Source organism: Rhincodon typus, chromosome 18 (genome assembly GCF_021869965.1).
Source record: "Rhincodon typus isolate 14 chromosome 18, sRhiTyp1.1, whole genome shotgun sequence".
Lineage (NCBI taxonomy): Eukaryota > Metazoa > Chordata > Chondrichthyes > Orectolobiformes > Rhincodontidae > Rhincodon > Rhincodon typus.
This window is the reverse complement of record NC_063349.1, coordinates 20,486,915-20,508,959: the sequence shown is the minus strand read 5'-3', so window position 1 is coordinate 20,508,959 and position 22,045 is coordinate 20,486,915. Positions and strand designations below refer to the sequence as shown.

Sequence of the window (22,045 nt, the reverse complement as noted above, 5' to 3'; positions counted from 1 at the left end):
CCTCCCTGCCCCCTGTTACCTAAAATGTTGGTGGGGTACTCCCACTCTATGAAGCATTAGTGCTCTGAGGAGCATTAATCAGCTGCAGGAGCATTAATCTGCTCCTCAGCCCCCAACTGGAGAGGAAGATCCATCCTTAAAGGCTACCATGGCAGTTCCCTGGTGCCAATAATTACATTGGGAGTAGTTGCCACTGCTGAAAATGCATGCAGTCCCAGCCATCAAGAAGCTACAGTCTGTTAAGAAGTGAGTACAGTGGTTTAACAACAGAGGAAACATTGGAGGTCGCAGAAAGTGGTGGAAGGGTGGCTGGATGAGGGAAGAGGCATTTGGGATGGAGGAGGGCAGCGAGATGGAGCAGGAGTGCCCAGTTTCAAAACAGGTGCTGGATTGCAAGAAAGTGGCAGTGAAGGAGGCACCTAACTTTTGCTGCCTAGGAAAAGCTACCTTGCCAGACCTTATCCATATCTTCATTCCCCTGACCGTGTCCTCCTCCGTTCCACGTCAGCCACCTCCTACCAGTCACAATTTTGCAACAGCCACATTAAGTGACCCTAAGTAGGAATTAATTTGTCACTCAAAGGCCTCAATTGGGATAAAGACTGATGGGTCACCCTAGATCTCATCCACTGACCATAAAATCACAGACCCATAGGTAGTAGAAAAGTCACCCACAGAATTTTGCAGGCTGCCCATTTATAAGTACACCAATGCCTTAGCCAAAAAAGTCTGCCCATGAAAACCAATGGCTAATTTAAATATTTTTCCCCAGGAAGATAGATGGAACATACATGTGGTGCAATTTAATGTCACATTTACGTTACATTTGCTTGATCATTTTTATTTTTAATATCACTTCCTTTAATTTCACTTTTTATTCTGTCTATTCTTCTCACTTGCAATCTACTTACCTCCAATCATTGTCATCATTCTGTTCTACTTCCATCTTGTCGCTACTGCTCATTATTAACCTCATCACTGCTAATTGCTACAGTCTAAGGAGGTAACCACAACTTGCAGCATGTGCTGTTATTATTATGTGTTGTGTTCTGAACTCAGTAGTCATTGTTTTGTACTGTGCTGTGTTGTGTGTATTTAACATTGTGCTGGATGTGAATTGTGTTGTTAGACCAGACCCTGGGCGAGGTTCCACAATGTGTTATGATTCGAAAGGGATATCCGAAATCATTAAGCCCCCAGGTGAGGAAGGATGAACTGGCTCCCCTTGGTTGTTTGCCCACCCCTTTGTCTACAGCAAGATTTTTTTTTGTAAATCCCTGCCATTGTGGATACCTCTTTCTCCCAGAGCAAAATGAGATTATGTTTTAAAAGGAGCCAATTTAATCGGGATTCCTTGAATTAACAAAAAGAGTGAATTTATTAATTACTAACTGTGATAACAGATGATAATGCAGCAAATATACACACAGAAGAAATAAGAGGTGAGTCCAAAAAGATAAAAATAAAAAATAGATCAGTCTTTGAATTGTTTGTGAAGAACAGTATGAAGATGTTATGGTTATTATTGGACAGTACTAATGGCAGTGGCATTGAGAGTAGAGCATTTGATCTCCAGGTTCTTGTAGGTTGATTGAAGTTTGTTGGTTCTGATTTCTTTTGAACTGGCCGGCAGCACCAAGTGAGAGAAAATCTTTGTTCTTTGTTTTACCTGCAGTGCCTTTCTAAAAGCTGTTGTCTTTACAGCACTCTAGTGCACACAGTCGGTGTGTAACACATGCAGACCAGTATTGCAGTCAATTTTAATCCCATGTTTTGTATATTTTCAAAGGATAAAAGCAGACATAAAATATAGACATAAAAAGCAGATAAACTATGTAAAAGATGGCTTAATGCTGAGGGGGTAGGGGTAGTCAGCCACCTTATTATCTCTTCTTATTAAGTCTCTCCATGTTTGAAGTTTGCCTGACTCTGTACAGCTGCAACATTCCATTAGTTCCACACTGGACTTACAGGATTTTGCAAGTCACTGAATTTGAATCCACTCTTTTTCTTTCTCTGTAGCAGTTATTTTTAAATACATTTTGGAATTAAAAGTTACAAAAAATACTTTGGGGAGCTGATCCCATTATCTTAATAATTTCTAATGCATACATGTGGTTTTGCACATCTGTAGTTCAAGACGGGAGCAACGTTTCATTAATAAAGACACTACAACAGGTCACCGGGATTTTGTTTACTTAAGGAACGAGAAATTAAAGTTGCACATTTTTGTATGTAACTCAACATTGTAAGCTATTCTTGTTCCTGGACAAAGTTGTATTGTAATAAAGGACTTCTACAGAAAATGTCAATATTTTCTTTTTCTTCCTTTTGTGCAGGTTTGGTGTAAGTAAACTTGTTGGGCCAAGAGGTCATTTCTGGGTTTTAGAAAATAATCATGTGCTTTATTAGCTGATGTGGCATTTTGCAATCTAATACATCTGAATCATATATCTCACCTGAGAATTTTTCAGTAGAAAGCGGAACCTTTCCATTAAGGAATTTCACCCCCTATTTAATCACAGATACTGCATGAACTGGAAGTATTCCATCTCACAAAAAGTGCTGCCTGACATCTTCTGACTAGCATTTTCTGTGAAATGTATAAGATTGCATTATTACTTTTGAACATTTTCACATCTCTTAGACTTGTCATAAGTTAAATTAGGCATAATTTTATGTAATTCATTGATATGATAACTATTTATTACTATTAGGGTTGATGTAAACTTTTATGCTCTATGTGTCAATTGTTGTTCTTGTAGTTATTCCTTTTTATTAATATTTGATCATCTGCTTATGACAGCTATTTCAATCTGCAGCACATAGTCTGCTCCTCATGACAACTGTGGCAATGCCAGTCTTTAGCAGAAAGAATGAAACTGTGAGTACTTGTATTCATCTTCTGTCTCTGCTCAATCTCTGTTTGCATATGATATACATTATTGAACATCAGATAATACAAGTACAAACTGGTTAAAACATCTTTGGGGTGAAATTTGTATTGAAAGTTACAGGAAAGACACAGATTGAGACGCACATTCTGTATGGGATACAATTCCTGTGTTTTGATCCAGAAGAAGGCAAGTCTTAACATGAGTATTGATACTGATGATGCACTCATGGAATTGACAGCAATGTGAACCTGTTGGATTCATAAAATATACTGAGTCTTCCAAGCAGCCATATTTGACAAGTCCACTTTTTGCATTGTGGTATTTATGCATTACTAAAGTTCACAATAGGATATTCTTATGTGCAATTTATGGAAAAAGAATCTAAAAAGACAAAAAAAATGGCAATGAACCTGATTTTTTTTTTTCAGGAATGGCAAACTGATGCAGTTTGCCACTCTACCCCTTTTTTCAGAGTTGTGGAACCAGACATCTTTCATAGCTCAGAAATTTCGGGGGAAGGCAAACCACGTCCCCTTTTCACAGCAGCCAGTTGCCATATTCTGATATTTAAAGGTCTAGGCAGTCACTTTTAAGCTGATATCAAGTAGTAAGTACATAAGGTAAGAGCAAGGGAGGTTACTGTGCTGGATGGGTAGAAGAATAAGGTGTCAGGTAGATAAGGAATAGAATGCCGGGGTATGATGCCAGATGGATAGGATGTAGGGTGCAAAGTGGGTGGTGTGCCAGGTAGTAGGGTGCCAGATGGGTAAGATCCCTGCTAGAGGGTGGGGGGCAGGATTAAAAATGGCTGCCAAGTAAGTAGAGTGCTGACTGGGTTGGGATGGGACTGGATGCCAGGGATTTGGGTGGCAGATACGTAAGATATCAAATGGGATGTGGGTAGGGTGTCAATGTGTAGGATATAAGGGTGAAAGGAAGCAAGGGTCAGGTAACTGGTGCACTGCTTAGGGTAGCTTGGGTGATAGAGATAGGGTCTGGCAGGATAGAGATAATTGTCAAGTCTGGGGTCGGGGCAGGAGGGGAGTTTGGTAGGAAGGTAGTGTGGCAGGGGTTGGCATTGGGTCTGGTGATGGTCAAAGGGGGTTTGAGTGTAGAGCAGGGAATGTATTTGGCTGTGGAGTGAAGTAAGGTTCGGGTATGGAAAATCGTTGGCCTTTTTCCACTGGTACATGTAGGCAGAATAAGGTCTAAAGATCTTGTCCTGACCCAGGCAGAAGGCAGACCATATGTATAAGCTAGAAGGATATATGAACAGGTACATTGTTTCACAACCAACAAGCTTGGGACTAAGTCTGTGGCACAATTCACATTTTGTTGTTTGATTGCACTGCAGAGGATGCAGAAGAGATTTACCAGCACATTTCCTGGGCTGGAGAGGTTTAGTCATAGACTCACATAGCTTAGAAACAGATTCTTTGGTCCAACTCGTTCATGCCAACCAGACATCCCAACCTGACCTAGTTCCATTTGCCACTATTTGGCCCATATTCCTCTAAACCCTTCCTATTTAGATACCCATCAAGATGTTTTAAATGTTGTAATTGTTCTCACCTCCAGCATTTCTTCTGGCAGCTCATTCCATACACACACCACTGCCGGTGTGAAAAAGTTACCCCTTGGGTCCTTTTTAAATCTTTCCCCTCTCACCTTAAACCTGTGCCCTCTAGCTTTGGACTCACCCACCCTAGGAACAAGACATTGGACATTCAACCTACCCATGCCCTTCATGATTTTATAAACCTTTATAAGGTCACACCTCAGCCTACAACGCCCCAGCTTATTCAATCTCTCCCTATAACACAAACATTCAAATCCAGGCAACATCCTTCTAAACCTTTTCTGCACCCTCTCAAGTTTAACAACATCCTTCCTATAACAGGGAGACCAGAATTGAATACAGTATTCCAAACATGGCTACAACATGACGTCCCAACTCCTATAATCAATGCACTGAACAATGAAGGCAAGCCACCATGTCGACTTGTGACTCCACTTTCAAGAAACTATGCACCAGCAGCCTAGGTCTCTCAGTTTGGCAAAACTCCCCAAGGCCTTACCATTAAATGTATAAGTCATACCCTGGTTTGCCTTACCAAAATGCAACACCGCACATTTATTCACTCCTTGGCCCATTGGCCCATCTGATCAAGATCACGTTTTGCTCAGAGATGATCTTCTTCACTGTTCACTACACCACCTATTTTGGTGTCATCTGCAAACTTAGTAACCGTGCCTCTTACCTTGCCACTTACTTTTTCTGTCATCTACAAACTTGGCTATAGCTCATTCATTTTCCTCATTAAGTTGTTAATATTCATTGTAAATAATCGTTGCCCCAGCACTGATCCATGTAGCACTCCACTAGTTCTTGGTTGCCATTCTGTTGAAATGATATGACCATCGGTTGCAGATAGTAAGTGTAGTGATGGAGACAAGATCACCAAGAGGAAAGTGAAGAGGAAGCCATAAGATCAGATGATTGCATGCAATGTTGAAAGACCTTTAGTGTAGCTGGATTGGAAAAATCATGAGTGATTGACAGAAGGAAGTTGGAGAAGGATAATAAACCAGCATGTGTGGTAACTGCAATTAAAATGGAAAAAGCTGAGAGAATGTGAAAAAGATGAAGTAGCCAGGATTTAGCAACTCTAGGGAAGAGATTTTAGGTTTTGCAGGCATAGGGTGTTGCAATTCAAATAGGCTCCAAATACAATTTTCTCAGTCTCAGCCTGCATAGGTGAGCTTACATTATTCTCTGTAATCTCAACCTTTAAACTGAAATGATGTTTGTATTACTGTAAATATAATCCTAGTATACAAATATCAGGAGGCTATGGTAAGCCTATTTAAATTCAGGGTACTACACTTTAGGAAGGCCATGGAAGGTTTGGAGAGAGTTTACTGGAATGGTTCTAGTGGTGAATGGACAAGCAGGGATTGTTCTCCAATCTGAGAAGATTAAACAGGAAATTGATAGAGTGGTTCAAAATTATGGAGCTTTTAAAAAGAATGAAATTAGAGTAATCTATTCCCAATTCATCAAGAACCATCAACAAAGAAATAATGTGACTGGCAAAAGATCCAGAGGTGAAATGAGGGAAAACCTTTTGCAACACAAGCATCATTACGATATAGATTGCACCACCTGGTATGATGGATATAGATTCAATATTAGCCTTTCAGAGGGAATTAGAGTTGTAGAGATCTACAGCACCCTTGACGCATTGAGTCTCTGCCTGTGAAGAACAACCAGCTAACTATTCGAATCCCATTTTCTAGCCCTTGGGCCATTACCTTGTATGCTTTGGCATCACAAGTGTACATCAAAATACTTCTTAAATGTCATGAGGGTTTCTGTCTATACCAACTTTACAGGCAGTGAGTTCTAGTCTCCCAGTTTAGAGGGATATGGGCAAAATGCTGGCAAATGGAACTAGGTTAGATTGGGATGACTGGTCAGCGCGGATGAGTTGAACTGAAGGGTCTGTTTCCGTGCTGTATGACTCTTTGACTAAGTGGTCAGGATTACAGAGTCTACAGGGAGATATAGTTATAGTTAAGTGAGGAGGCAAAAACTTGGTCGATGGAATATAATGTGGAAAAATGTGAGGTTATACATTTTGGCAGGAGGAATAGAAGAGGTGAATATTATTTAAATGAAGAGAAACTGCAGAAAGCCACAGAACAGAGGAATTTGGAAGTCCTCATACATGAATCACAGGAAGCTACAATCCAAGTATGGAAGACAAATGGAACATTGGCTTTTATTTCAAAGGAAAATGGAATATAAAAGTAGGAAGGTCTTGCTAAAGCTATGCAAGGCATTTGTCAGACTACAATACTATGAACAATTCTGGACCCTTATCTAAGGAAAGATCTACTGGTTTTGGAGGCAGACAAGAGAAGTTTCACTTGGGTAATACCAGTTATAGAGGTTCATCTTATGGGAAGCAGTGAATCTATAGAATTCTTTACCGTGGAGGGTTGTAGAGGCTGGGTCATTAAGTATATTCAAGGATGAGAGAGAGAGACGGATTTTTAATCAGAAAGGAATCATGGGTTGTAGGGAAAAGGCAGGAAGATGCAACCAATGGTTATCAGATCAGCCATGATCTAATTGATTGGTGAAGTAGATTTGATGGACTGAATGGCCATTTCTGCTCCTACATATAATGGTCTTGTGGTCTATTCTCTTCTCAGCTATTTCCTTCGATGCTCCCACAACCTTCAATCACCCCTATGTACTGGTTCCTAATCTTCTTCTTTCTCGCCACTCCATACATCCATTTCAGCATCCAACTCTCATTAGTATCCAGTCATTGCTCCACTGTTCTTGATGTTATTCAGGTTTCTGCACAATATAACAAGGCTGGCTTGTAGATGCTTGGTTTTAGTTTCTGCAATCTCACTACACTCTGCTGCATTTCTTCTAATCATTCTAGTTAGCACTAAATTGGCCTGATTTCATTGCTGCCACACTTCAGATGTTCCCCGGTGCTGTCAGCTCTGAGATTAGTTTCATACATGCAGGTTGTCTCAGAGCATTCACATTCCACCAAGTGTTTCAGATACAACCTTGCCTTGTTTTCTGCTCAAGGTCGGATGCTTCCTTAGTGCTTCCAGGTCACTACTAATACATTACTAATGACCCCAAGCTACAATTTCTTCACATCTACCCCAAAAATTACAGGTCACAGTCTCTTCACTGGTTTTTGAATCTGATTTCACTAAGTGCACATGGATCCCTTCTCTAAGTTGGCAATCACCCAGATTTAGACATTGTGAATCAATTTCCATCCCATTATGAAGTGTTCAAGCTCAATCCGATGACTCCATTTATAGTAGCAGCAACATGGAACAAACTGGGTAGTGTTGAACTTCAGACTATTTTTTATTGTGACTGAACCTGCCCTTTCACACTCTATTTCCCTAGAGAGCACATGGTATCCTTCTTGGGGTTGTAGGAACAGATGTTCCACTGAAAGAGCTGTTAAAGTTAGCTCCGAGGTATAAGGTACGTTCTAAAATGCATTTAAATTTTTCATCAGTGATGTTAAGTTGCTATGCTTGTTTGGAATTTGAATCAGAAGAATAGCTGCAAATTATTTGGAGATAAACCACAGCATCTTAACAGTTAACATATCACACCATTTTTCAATGCCAGTCAGGCAAAAGGAACGATATTAAATGTGCCAACTCAGCAGTAAATAAATGCAACCAGTGTTCCAATGTGTTGTACTTTTCTGGAGCCTTTCAAATCATATGTTCTTTTATATTCCTGCAATTCTCATAATGCATTTTGTTGACAAGAAACTGAGTTGTCACTGAGCATATACACTATCCTCTGCTTTTATGCTCTAATTGATTTAGTTGTCTTTTGAATATTCAATCATTCACAGAACGCTGATTCACTAATACTTTCTCTACTGCCGTAAGGGCTAAAAGTATTTAATAATATATTTAATAAGGGACACTTTCAGCCAGCAAACAACTTGGAGCCCAGCCTGTCAAAATGTGAGCATACATTTGCTGCAAAGGTTTGATTTGCACCATGAAATCTTGAAAAGCTATCCAATGCATAATAGTTTAGGGTAGCATTATCTTGCTAGATTCCTTTAATTGTTCTATTTCTTCCACATCTCTTCCCAAGTAGGTACTGGTTGAGCCCAGTCACTTCTTCCTGGCAAACATTGACCACTGCTTTATGATGGAGATGGTTGCTTTGGACACCAGATAGGGCAAATTGTCTCAGGGTCAGGATAGCACTGCTCTGATATTGACCAACAGATACTATTTCATGCTATGTTTTGATTGATATCCTTTTGTTCTCTCCTATTATTTGTTTCCCAGCAGGCTTTCAGAAGGTTGAAGATATTTACAATCTTTCTTGAGCCTTTAAAATCTTCACTTTTTTAACTGCACAAATTTTAGACTTTCAGTTTTCAGCATCAGAGTATGGAATTTTAAATGTAAAACAAATAAGTTTTTTCTATCTGTAAATCTCTCTTAGGAGACAGAACCAGGTCCATTGGCTCAAATTATGGTAGCTGTCATTATATAAAGTATCCACCATTCTAAATATCTTACCATCAACCTGACTGAAATATTCTATGGTAAACAATATGCCTTCATAGTCCTGAAGAAACACTCATATATTTTACAAGTTGTGGATTATTATTCAAAAATTAGGAAATCTAAAGCATTTATGTTACTTAGGTTTACAAGAGATCAACCAGATCTAGTTTCCTCAAATGCATCACAGTCAATTTTCCCTTCCCAGAATCACTTCCCCCTTCACTCCTACTAGTTAGCTGAGTTGCTCTTTCTGTTCTATTCAACTATTTTAGAACTCATTTTGTCACTTGCGATTCAATTTCACATACTGGCCCTTAGTTCGTACTGGTACTTTTCAATCTTGCTAGATTTATTTCATTGTTCGCATTATATTTTCATTCAATTCTGCTGCAAGCAACTTCCCTTTCTTGCACCCACAAAACTCAAAAGCACATAACAAAAGAAACATTATCTTGAGCAAATTTTGTTGTGATGTTGCTTTTTAAATTGTTATTCCCTTTAACATATTGCAGCTTGGAGTCCATGGTTATGCATTCCTGAATACCAATAATGGTTACATACTAGCCCATCCTGATCTCCGGCCTTTAGTAAGTAACCTCATCATTTTATATTAAAGCAAACTATTGTATGCAATGACGATAACAGAGAAGGAAAGACTGACTTTCTTGAGAGGGATAGATACCAAATGTTATTCAACAGTCTGTATTCTCTGGTCATATACTAAAGAATTACGGATAACAAAGGCTGGGAAATAACACGTGGCGACATCTTTTTAAAGACTACAACTGCATTTTAAAGGGGTATATGCATATTGACAATAAATAATTGGATATCTGTTTCAGAATCCACTTAGAGGAAGTCCATCCTTTAGCACTTTCTAAGCTTTCTAATTTGTTCAGAGGTCTTGCTGAATTGGAGATTAATCTCCTACACACTGTTGTGAACAACAAAGAGCAAAATGTCACCTGTTGAGTGACCTGGAGATTTTACTGAGCCAGGCTCAGTGATACTTCCCCGTGAAGTCCATTTTCTCCTGTCTCCAAATTCTGTTAGGCCAGTAAGTTTTGTAATCGAAGTTTTTGAGAAAATTTGTAACTTAGGTTGCGGATGGGGTTGTGGACTTGCTTGCTGAGCTGGTGTGTTTGATTGCAGACATTTTGTCACCCTGCTAGGTAACATCGTCAGTGCACCTCCGCTGATGCATTGGTGTTCTGCTCCACTTGTTATTTATATGCCTGAGTTTGCTGAGGTGGTTGGCATCACATCCGGTTCTGTTTTTCAGTGGTTTATATAATGGATCCAGTTCAATGTGTTTGTTGACAGAGTTCTGGTTGGAATGCCAGGCATCCAGGAATTCCCTGGCCTGTTTCTGTTTGGCTTGTGCTGTAATGGATGTGTTGTCCCAGTTGAATTTGTGTCCTTCTTTGTCCGTGTGTATTGAGACCAGTGAGAATTGGTCATGTCTCTTGGTGACTAGCTGATGTTCGTGTATCCTTATTGTCAATTTTCTTCCAGTTTGGCCTATGTAGTGTTTCTCACAGTCCTTGAATGTTATTTTGTATATTACATTAGTTTTATTGGTTATGGGCATGGGGTCTTTACATTCATCAATAGCTGTAGCAGGGTGGTTGTTGATTTGTGGACTACCCTGATACCTAGGGGTCTGAGTAGTCTTGTGATCATCTCTGAAAGGTCTCTGATGTACAATAGGGTGACTAGTGTGTCTGGCCGTGTTGTGTCCTCTTGTTGTGGTCCGTCATGGAGGTAATGGTGGATTGTGCTTTTTGGGTATCTATTCCTTATAAAAACTCTGTATAAACGCTCCTGTTGTATTTTGCGCAATTCTGGATTGCTGTAGTGTGTTGTGGCTCGATTGAATAATGTCCTGATACAGCTCCATTTATTGGCGTTGGGCTGGTTGCTGGTGTATCTGGTCTGTATCAGTGGTCTTTCTTCTTTCTGTATACTTTGGTCTGGAGTTCCCATTATGTCTAGGAAGGGTAGTCGGTTATTGTTTCTCTTTTTTTTTTGTGGATTTTATTCCAGTGAGGATGTTGTATGTGTGTCGGTGGGTTTCTTCTAGTCTTGTGCATTTGATAATCACGAAGGTGTCATCGACATACTGGACCCAGAATTTGGGTTGTATAGTGGGCTGCGTAGTTCATTCTAACCGTTACATTACTGCTTCTGCAATCAGTCCTGATAGTGGGGATCCCGTTGGTTTCTGTTGATGTGCTTGAATATCCAGCCATTGAAGGTGAAGTGGGTTGTGAGGCACAGATCCAGCAGTTTCAGGGTGCTGTCCTTGTTGATGCTGTTGGTGCCATGGGGTGTCTGCCTTCCTGATTTGTCCAGCAGGATAGCAATTGTCTCTTTGGCTACAGCGATGTTTATGGATGTAAATAGTGCTGTTACATTGAAGGAAATCATTATCTCACCATCTTCTATTCTGGTGTCCTTGATGATGTTGAAGAATTATTAGGAGGAGTGAATGGAGTGGGTAGTGTTGTCTACTAAGTATTTCAGTTTCTATTGTAGTTCTTTGTGTAGTCTATATGTTGGTGTACCTGGTAGTGAGGCAGAATGTCTGAGGGGGACTCCTGGCTTGTGTACCTTAGGGAGGCCAAAGAACGGGGTGTGTTGGATCCCTTAGCTTTACTTTTTGGCAGTCAATCTGTCAAAGCATCCTGTAATCCGGTTCTCGGATTACAACATTCTCCTCTTGACCACCAGCAAAACAATTGAAGATGGTATTGACAGCATTATCAAGCAGCACTTACACAGCACTAGCCTAACCAGTAGGGGTTCCACTAGAGACTCTCAGATCCTGACTTCATTACGAGCATTGTTCAAAACAAGGACAAATGAGCTCAACGCAAGATGTGAGATGAGCATGACTGTCCTTGACATTAAGGTAGCATTTAACCAAATTTAGCACCAAGGAGTGTGAGCAAAATTGAAGTCACTGGGATTTTGGGGGGAACATCTCCACTTGCTAGAGTCATACATAGTTAAAATCATGATGGTTTTGCTTATTGGAGGTCAGTTATCTCTAGACATCTCTGCAGGGGTCCCTGAGGATAGTGTTGTAGGCCCAACCACCTTCAGCTACTTCACCAATGACCTTCCCTCCATTTTTAGGTCAGAAGTGGGGATGTTCACTGATGATAGCTCACTTCTCTGATGCTTAAACCATCTATGTTCATATGCAGCAAGATCTGGACAAAGTTCAGGCTTGTTCTGATAAATAGCAAGGAACATTCCTGCCACACAAGTGCCAAGGAACGATCATCTCCACAAGAGAGAATCTAACTGTCTCTCTTTGACAGTCAATGGCATTACCATCAATGAATTCCCCACCTCATGGGAGTTACCATTGACCATAAACTGACCTGAATTAGCCAAACAAATACGGTGGCTACACAAGCAGATCAAAGACTGGTAATTTCTTCAGTTAGTGAGCTCCTGATTGATGCACAAATCTTAGGCATCAAGAAGGTACAAATCAGGAGTGGGATAGATTACTCTCCACTTGCCTGGATTAGTGCAACTTCAACAACACACAGGTGGCTCTATCATCCAGGACAAAGCATCCTGTTTGATCAATATCCTATCTGTTGTCTTAGACATTCTCTCCCTCCAACATGGTGGAAACACTATGTACTATCTATATGATGTCATGTAGCAATCCACCAAGGCTCCTTCGACAAACAAACCATCCAAATCCATCATCAGTTCCTCCTAGAAGAACAAGGGTTCTCTTGAAATTTCTTTCTATGACATAAAAGCTTGACTTGGAACTATATTGCCATTCCTTCACTGCAATTCTTCCAAAATCTTGGAACTTACTCTTTAACAGCATTGTGGGTGCATCTATACTGTATAGACTGCAGCAATTCAAGAAGACAGCTGCTCACCACCTTCTGAATGGTAATTGGAAATACACAGCAAATGCCAGTGATACTCACAATGTATGAAAAAATGAAGAAAAGCACTGAGCGTCTCCATGACAACCCAAAAGTATGGGGAAGTACTGCAACATAAACAAGCCTTTACTCAAGTTTGGGTGACAGGGTCAGTTACCTGAAACATTAACTCTGTTTCCACTCCAAACCCATCTCACCTACTGAGTATTTCCAGCATTTTCTGTTTTTTCTTTCCTTTGGTTAATATTAGTGAAGAAAAACATAGCTGTGAAGCTGTGATTAGCTCACGTATCACCTCTGAAACACAGACCGTGTGAGAATTCAAACCTTTGATGAAGAAAAGCATTTCAATGCAATTTGTTTCCTTTTTGAAATCAGACTATTATCTTAAAGGGCTAAGGTCTCTAACTTGCTAGCCACATGATGGATAGAAGTGCAAAATTTCTAACAGGCTGAGATTCCTCATCTGTTTAATTGTAGCCAAACTATCTCTTTCAATGGTCTCCTTTCCTCCTCTACGTTACCTCTGGTGTCTGCCAGTAGTTCTCTTTGGCCTTCTCCTGTTTCTTCATGCTGCCCTCCCTGGCATTATTCAAAGTCATAGTGTCAGTTTTCACATTCAAATGACATCCAGCTCTATCTGACAACCATCTGTCTTGGCTCCTCTGCTACTGATAAATTATCAGATTACTTGCCCAACATCCAGTAATGGAGATGCATGCATTTCATCCAGTTGAACTTTGGAGAGTCTAAAACAATAGTTTTTAGTCGCTGCTTCCACTTCCATTTCCTAGCTATCTCTTCAGTCTCTGTCTAAGGTAACTGTTTGATACTAAGCCAGTCTGTTTACAAACTTGTTTAATCCTGAAATGAACTTCTGACCGTCTATTCGAGACATCACTAAAATTGCCTTTTCTCCCCTCTGTAACAAAGTCAGAAGTCACACAACACCAGGTTATAGTCCAACAGGTTTATTTGAAATCTCAAGCTTTTGGAGTGCTCCTCCTTCATCAGGTGAAGTCATTTTTGTCCCCCCCAGTCCAACACTGGCACCTGCACATCTTGGCTCCTCTGTAACATCACCTTACTTCAATCCTATTTCAGCTCTTCTATTGCTGAAATCTTCACCATGCCTTTGTTATCCCAACACCATCTGACCATCTTTGTATTCTGCGGTGTCTAAACTTGAGCTCATCCAAAACTCTGTTGTCCATGTCCTTACTCTCACGTCTTGTTCAGCTATCATCCCTGGACTCACTGATCTCTATGGTTTTTGCTGTATTGTTTCTTTATAGATTTAAGAAAAGCTGAAGGATAGGAATAAAGGTTGGATACAGAACTTTAATGGAGACTTCTGTTGTTTCAGCTTCCACATGCCAATCGACTGTGTAAGAGAAAAGGAACGTGATATTGCATCATTTTCTGGGTTACATAATGTGTGCTTGGGCATATATTTAAGTGATTATTTTAACAAATTAATGCTACACCATTACAACATTTCCTTCTCTTAAATAATAACTCAATTTAGAATTAAATTGATATATTTTTATGAATAAGCAACACTTACGGAACTTGAGATTTGCCAACAGTAATATAATGTATGTATAATAATGCACTTTACGAAGAACATTTGGAACATTCCTCTTCAAGCAAATTTCTATGTTTTGAACCAGAGTTGTCATTGGCAAAATTAAGCAGATCACAAGACTGTGACATGTCGGTGTGTTCTCAAACTGTCCAGCTCTCCTCCTTCTGAAGTTTGTCGATGGTAGAGTAGTCTTTGATGCTTTTGTTCCTTGTTGTCTTTGTCTGCAAGATGTACACAGGTCCATACTGGCATTGCAATTTGCTACAGACTTTGCAATGGATGCAGTGATTGGGCAGACGTGCTGGACTTAGCAGTGATGATCAGATCCCATGAACTAATGAATAAAAAAGACATGGTTTATACAGTAGAGCTGTCAGCCATGTCTTCAGCAGAGTTATCCCACACACCTGTACTTGCATGGTGGCTCAGTGGTTAGCACTGCTGCCTTACAGCGCCAGGGACCTGGGTTTGATTCCACCCTTGGGCGACTGACTGTGCGGAGTTTGCACATTCTCCTCATGTCTGCATGGATTTCTTCCAGGTGCTCTGGATTCCTCCCACAGTCCAAACATGTGCAGGCTAGGTGGATTGGCCATGCTAAATTATCCCGTAGTATTCAAGGATGTGTAGATTAGATGGGTTATAGGGGGAGGGTCTGGGTGGGATGCTCTGAGGGTTGGTGTGGATGTGTTGGGCCAAAGGGCCTGTTTCCACAGTGTAGGGATTCTATAAGAATGCCTTTCCGTTTGTCAAGCTGGCTGATTACAGCTGGTATAGTGGAAAATGAAGGCATTATCACTTCAGGGCATTGACATGAACAATTTGTTGTGCAATGTCGTGCAACAGCTGGCTGTTGAGAGAGTTGAGACTGTTCTGGTTCCGGTATAAAAGTGAAATGGCATGTGGTACCTTCAAGTTCTCTGGCAACCAGCATTATGGTGAAGTCTGCAATACTCAAGATACCAGATGCTTTTCTACCTGATTATGTCTGGCAAAAATAACATGTAATTAATTCTCTTTGAAAAGCCTCACGACCTTCTTTACATAACAGTGGATGGCGAATTGTGACATGTTGCAAAAATCTCCAGCTTTAGCCTGGAAGAAGTCCATAGCAGATAATTCATCATATACTCAGGCAAATAAAGTTGTTGTCCTATTCTGAGGTGTGCTTTTGGCAGTAGCACTGAGTGTCTTTGAATGGGGCACAGCAAACCTTACCAGCCTGCTATCAGGTTTACTTATCAGGCTCCTTTCATGGTGACTCCCCAGCCCCTAATTGTTGAATACTAGTGGCAACATGGTAATAAGGCTCTTAAGTGGGCCTCAGCTAGCATCTATTTGAGAAGGCTTTCTAGAGGTCTTTCCTCCTTGTACTTAACCAGCAGAAACAGAAAGTGTGTGCCCATCTACATCCTCCCTCCTAAATGAATGCCCTTGGCTCCAAATCTGCCAATGGGTGTGGCATTAAATTCTTCTCATTGTTACTTTCTAAAGTTTAGGTGGAAGGATTCCATCTTAACACACTTTGGGGATAAACCCTCCTGCTGAGAGTCCTTACTGCTTTCCTCCTCACTCTTCCAGCAACTTGTTGTGGTTTGCGAGATCTCTATTTATTCTCCATAATTCTATGTTGCAAGAGAAATTCCAATTTGTACACCCATGCCGGGATGCAAATGGTTTGTGCAAAAGTCTTTATATTGCCAAAAAAATCTGCTTCAGCACCTGTTACACCATGTGCTGTAGACTTTTACAGTGTGAAACAGCTACAAAAAGTATTGAAAATTTCACAGGTGTCCAACCAACTGATTGATGCTTTTTCAGTTGTGCAAGTCTAAGAGTGTAGTAGCTAGATCTTTGCCATTAAAATAGCATTTTAGAGTGTGCTTTGGAAGTATGAGGTACTGTTGTAATTTGGGGATTTGGATTTTAAAGGTAAAACTAGAATTGGGGTTTCAGTTCTGTGAAGCTAGCTTTGTTTGATGTCAGAAAGTCATTTGGAACAGGGAATAAAGACATAGTTCCTAAATAAGACATGATTTAAGTCAAGTACCGAGCAAGATACCTGTGATTTAAATGATAAAACATTTATAAAATTGAACTAGCACAACATGTAGAGAAAACAGATCAGAGGCCATTTGATTTTTTAATTCAATTCAGGAGAAAAGTTTTACCTTAGCATAAGGGTTTAGTTTATAAAGTCTCCATGTTTATATAAAAGTTTTCAAACTGCCAGAAATTAAGAGGTTTAAGTAATCAGAATTGGAAAGAAGTCTCTAAGCCTAAAAACTGGAAAGAGACAGTTCAATAAGAGAGTAAGAGTTAAGATTGGAAAAACACTTCACTGGCATTGAGCAGCTATAAAGGATATTACTGGGAAACAAATTGAACTTTGTTTTGCTTTGTTTTGTTTTTATGTTAAAATCCTTCTAAACTGTCTTATGTTTTGTTTCTTTTTCTTTTGCGCAATAAACTTGTTCACTTTTTAAATTAAAAACTTTAGCAGCATTGTGTAGATGTTTTGAATGACGAACCACCGTAGTAACTATCTGCCGTAATTAAAATTATGATCTATCAGGGTAGGTTTCACTCTCGGATCTGATTTGTCCAGTATCACCATCAAGTGGGGTTGTCACAACAGTTGCATCAACATTGCATACTGACATTATGACATGCTTACCTTGCATCCTTCTGATGACTGTGTCCAACGCATTTCATCCCCATAAATATGCACTGGCACAGTAGGGGCTATTTTGGAGTATATGGCCACTTACATCCCAAAATAGATACTAACAGAAAGGCTGAACTCCTTGTCAGTATTGTTCTGTAATCTACCATTAGGAGATTTACAAAACTGGCTTTGATCTTTTTTTTTCTTGTTCCCGTTGGGGAATGTCTGATCTTCGCTTACCTCTTCCTTTCCCCATCCAGAAACCAAATGACAAGAACTTAGTACGAAATGGAATTGCTAGAGGAAAACTGTGTAATATTGTGGCAAAATGCATTTGAATTCCAATATAATGTGCCATGTATCTTGTATAAATTTGTCTGTTCTAGTATAAACTTGTCTCTAAATGTATGAGAATTCATTCTTGTTAATTGCAGTACAAAGATGGAAAGAAAACAAAGCCAAAACCAAATTACAACAGTGTGGACATTTCAGAGGTGGAGTGGGAAGACACCTATGAAGTTGTGAGTAATTTTATTTTTATTTTTCTTTCTTCCACCTCTTCAAGTGTCTTTTCCCTTGCTTCAAGTATCTATTAATGAAGCCTTACATCCAGGGATTTGTTACTTTCAGAGACATTTATTCTAATTTTCTCATTACTAGGCTCCTATATTCCACCCTCCAAAAATTGTGCTGCTTGTATTCTAACCTATAATTGTCTTACTCTCACAGCACATACTTGCTTTTTGACCTGCATTGGCTCCTACTCCATCAATGCTTCAAATTTAAATTCTCATTCTCTTGTTTGAGTGCCTCAGTGATCTTTCCCCTTCCAAACTTTGTTATCTCATCCAGTATAATAGACCTCCATGAACTCTGCACCCTTACAACTCAGAGATCTTCTGCAGCCCACATGTTTTCTCCCCACCACTGGTAGTTCTGCTTTCAGACATCTAGACTCTATGCCATTAATTCCCTCCTTAAACATTTCTGTGTTTCCACTTTTTGCTGCTCATTTAAGAACCGCTTTAAAATTTATCTTCACAACCAAGCTGCAAGACATCTGTTCTAATGTCTTTTTCATGGAAACATTGGAACATAGGAGCAGGGATTGGCCATTCAGCCCCTTCAGCTTGTTCCAATATTCAATGAGTTCATGATTGATTAGTGGCTTAACTCCACATACGTGTGTTTGACTTTGTGTCAAATTCTAGCCTTCTTGTACTTCTGTAAAATGCTTTGGGATGTTAAAAAGCTGTCCTTCGTTTTAAATAACATTTTCAATTGTGTATTATAGGAACAGAAAAAAGTTAAATTGAATATCACATGCTGCTAGATAACCTTCTCCCCACCATCATCAAAAGTCTAAATATCTCACAGTATTGCCAATGCCATTCTGTTTTCAGAACACTGCTATTGTGCATTCGACTCAGCTTTTGAATTTATTTACTAAACTTCCTAACCCTTAAATCTCACTGCACACTTCAGTGCATTTTCATTGTCATTTGTATTCTTTGGGAAAGCATTTGCAAACATCAGACCTTTAAAGGCATTTTACTCAGTGTCACATTTTCTTCCCTACACAAAATTGACATGTTTATATCATTAATAAGGTCATAGAGCTGAATCTCACATTTTTTGACTAAGTGTCAGTTGCATCAAGTTTATTGAAGGGATTTCCACCATGAGGCTTATGGATTTCTCGTATTTTACCAAGCTCATCCCGTTAAAGGAGCCCAGTCAGGGTGACGTAGTAGCCCAATGGTTACTACTGCTGCCTCACAGTGCCAGGGACCCAGATTCAATTTCAGCCTTGGGAAACTGTCTGTTTGGAGTTTGCACATTCTCCCTGTGTCTGCATGTGTTTTCTCCTGGGTACTGCAGTTTCCTGCCACAGTCCAAACATGGCAGGTTAGATGGATTGATGATGCTAAATTGCCCTTGGTGTCCAGGAAAGTGTAGATTAGATGGATTAGCCATGGGAAATGCAGGGTTATAGGGATAGGATGGGTTTGGCTGGGATGCCCTTCAGAGGGCTGATGTGGACTCGATGGGCTGAATGGCCTGTTTCCACACTGTAGGGATTCTATTGATGATTCTATGATTAACCACCTACCATTAACTACCTACCACACCCCTGTGATGTGTCTCCCATCCGATTTTGATCCAGATGTTCTGGAAAAACTCATCGCTCAGCAAATATGCCAGGGTTCATTGACAACCCTTGTGCTTGTGCCATCTTTTAAAGTTCATTGTACACCTAGACAAACATAGTCTGGAACTGTCCAATACGATCCCTGATTTGCCCCAGACATGGCAGACAGGGGTAATTCAGTGCCCTGAAGATCTTTTTGTACAATGTGATACAGAGACGGGATTTCCTCCCCTCCCATGACCAGCAGAGGAGGCCAGACAACAGACCATGCCAGCCCCGTCTGAGGTTCCTATCTGGGTCAAAGCAGCCTTGGTCATCTAGAAGAATGCACTGCAATGTAGGAAGAAGATCAATGACCTTCTCCATTCTGCCAGCTGAAGTGCCATCATCTTCTTTCCAATACCTTACACTCACTCCGTCGCTGCGACTGTACCCACCTGCCATCAAAGCTCATGATCTACCACTCTCACTGTTGCCTGAAACATTTTCCTCAATTGCTGTCATCCATACCGACACAACCTGGTCCAGTTCATGAGCTGGATGCGAGTGTCCCTGAGCTCACGTTGTCCTTACAGCAGCATTATAATGATAGTTGAAACAAAACCAGAGGTTTCAGTCCATTTTTCTCTTTACCGATGCTGCCAGACCGGCTGAGTACTTTGCTTTGTGTTTCAGATTTCCAGCATCTACAGTTTTTTGTTGTTATAATAGTTGCTGGCACACCCTAAGATGTTGTATTGAAATGCAGAAGCATCCTATGTGTACTGGAGTTGTGCCATGAGTGTTCTTAAAGATTGGCATATAATCAGGTGCCAATATCCTTGGGTACAGGGTGCATCTGGCAGTGCCTATTTACCGTGTTCTTAGATGTTGCTGCCTTGAGTTCAACATGGAGTTCCTTCAGAGAAAGCAAAGAGCTGAAGTTGTCAGGTACCCATTTAGATTTTCATGTCAAAATCTCACAAGGCCCTAACTGTTTTGGCATGTTTGGTAAGACAGGAAACTGAATATTTAAGAAGCAAACTGGGCTGTAGTAAAGAATTTAATGAGAAATAATCCCCGTTAATTGACCACTTGCCACTGCCTCATGAGAAACTCTCTGTGATGGTTATCAAGAGAATAAAAGATGGAGCAAGATGCTCCTGACATCAGAATTGGCTTTATTGGACCCCCACAAAATTCTGCCACAAATCTTGCCATAATCCATATTGCTGAGCCTCCTACTTCTGTCCATAATGACTCCAGGGTACCCAGCACAGCATTCTTTGAGGCAGAATGATTTGAAATTCCCAAACAAGATCTGTTGCCTTTGTATATTCAAAGTGATTGAGGAGATGATATTTGACTTTTGATACTGTTTTACAGAATGAAACAACACTAAAATAAAATGGTGTTCCTTGGCTTAATGCACAATGTTTTGGTGCATTAATATGGTGAATCATGCAATCCTGATCAGAGAGCTTCCACTTATTGATGATGTCAGCTCATGGACTGTATTTTCCATGGTATTAGAATTTTCTTGACCGTAATACTGAGGGAGAATGTTATCATTGGACAGGGTATTATGTCCCTGTCTGTGATCTGACTCATCAAAATAGTGCTGGAATTAGTCAGAAATTCTGCCACCTGAAATATACAGTGACAGCTAACCTGTGTCTTAACAAAGAGCTCATTGGAAAGGCAGCCACCAATTCTGGTGAACTAAAACCTGTAATAGAAAAACAGCAAACTGACCTCCATGACTGAAATGTTTATTGCAAGGCCTGTACCCTCTGCACATTGCTTTATGGTAGATGACAACTTACATCTAACAAGTAAAAAGGCACAGTAATTTTCACATCCAGTATTCCATATCCCTAGCATCAATGGAAGGACAAAATTACCAAGAAACTATGTCACTCTAAGCAAACATACCAAGCATACTTGTGCTAATCAGCAAAGATTTCACCAGCTTGGATATAAATAATTTTTGAAATTTGGATTTCAAAATAGTGGCAGGTGTTGATTACTCTTGTGAGGTTTATATTTAAAAGAAATGAGGTCAAAGAGCTCTTCTGGAATAGTGACCTAAATCTAGCATTTTTCAGAAAGCAGGTGACTGAGGATCCCAGGGTGTTAATGGGAGTAGGTTTACAGTAATTGGGTTTGGCTAAAAGCAACCAAATCATTGATTTCCATCACTGAGTTTCTTTTTGATTGTATGTGAAACTTGCTTTTAATGGTTCCCCAGAGACACTGACACCTTGTCTCCAACAACAAAATTTTGAACTATGGCCTTCTTCTTTGGTCTAGTCGTCATTCATTGTTGAGCACTCTGCAGATGCTTTTTAGCCAATTTGAAAGTTTTGGTCAATTTCTTTGAAATTTGAAGAATAAGCTGGAAGTGTTTATCAATTTTTTAAAATTAAGTAAATGGTGAATTAAAATTCTCACTTCACAACAATATATTAGTATAAAAGGATTAAAACTTGTAGATTCATTTGGAGCATCCTTAATTGTAACAAAGGAATTCCTTTATCCCAATCATTAACACACATTCTTAAGAATAGGCTGTAACCATAGTCTTCAAAGCAGCACGCTAACTTCTGGAACTTGGGTGATGAGCAGAAAATGTAATTTGTTTTGTCTCCAAGTTGGTCAACATTTCCCTGAATATGTGTGACAAAGAATTTGATTGCTATCTGATTGTATTTCTTTGGGTAATTTCTATTTTCTAAA

General features: G+C 39.9%; 1 protein-coding gene across 1 annotated transcript in view; it reads left to right on the top strand.

Annotated features, from left to right (window-relative positions):
* The window catches only part of LOC109930100 (voltage-dependent calcium channel subunit alpha-2/delta-4-like), a 375,911-nt gene that overhangs the window by 94,073 nt on the left and 259,793 nt on the right, over positions 1-22,045 (top strand). The window contains exons 12-15 of the mRNA XM_048607861.1: positions 2,807-2,884; positions 7,852-7,932; positions 9,506-9,580; positions 17,610-17,696. Of these exons, the coding sequence (XP_048463818.1) occupies positions 2,807-2,884; positions 7,852-7,932; positions 9,506-9,580; positions 17,610-17,696 (321 nt within the window). The remainder of the gene's footprint in view (positions 1-2,806; positions 2,885-7,851; positions 7,933-9,505; positions 9,581-17,609; positions 17,697-22,045) is intronic.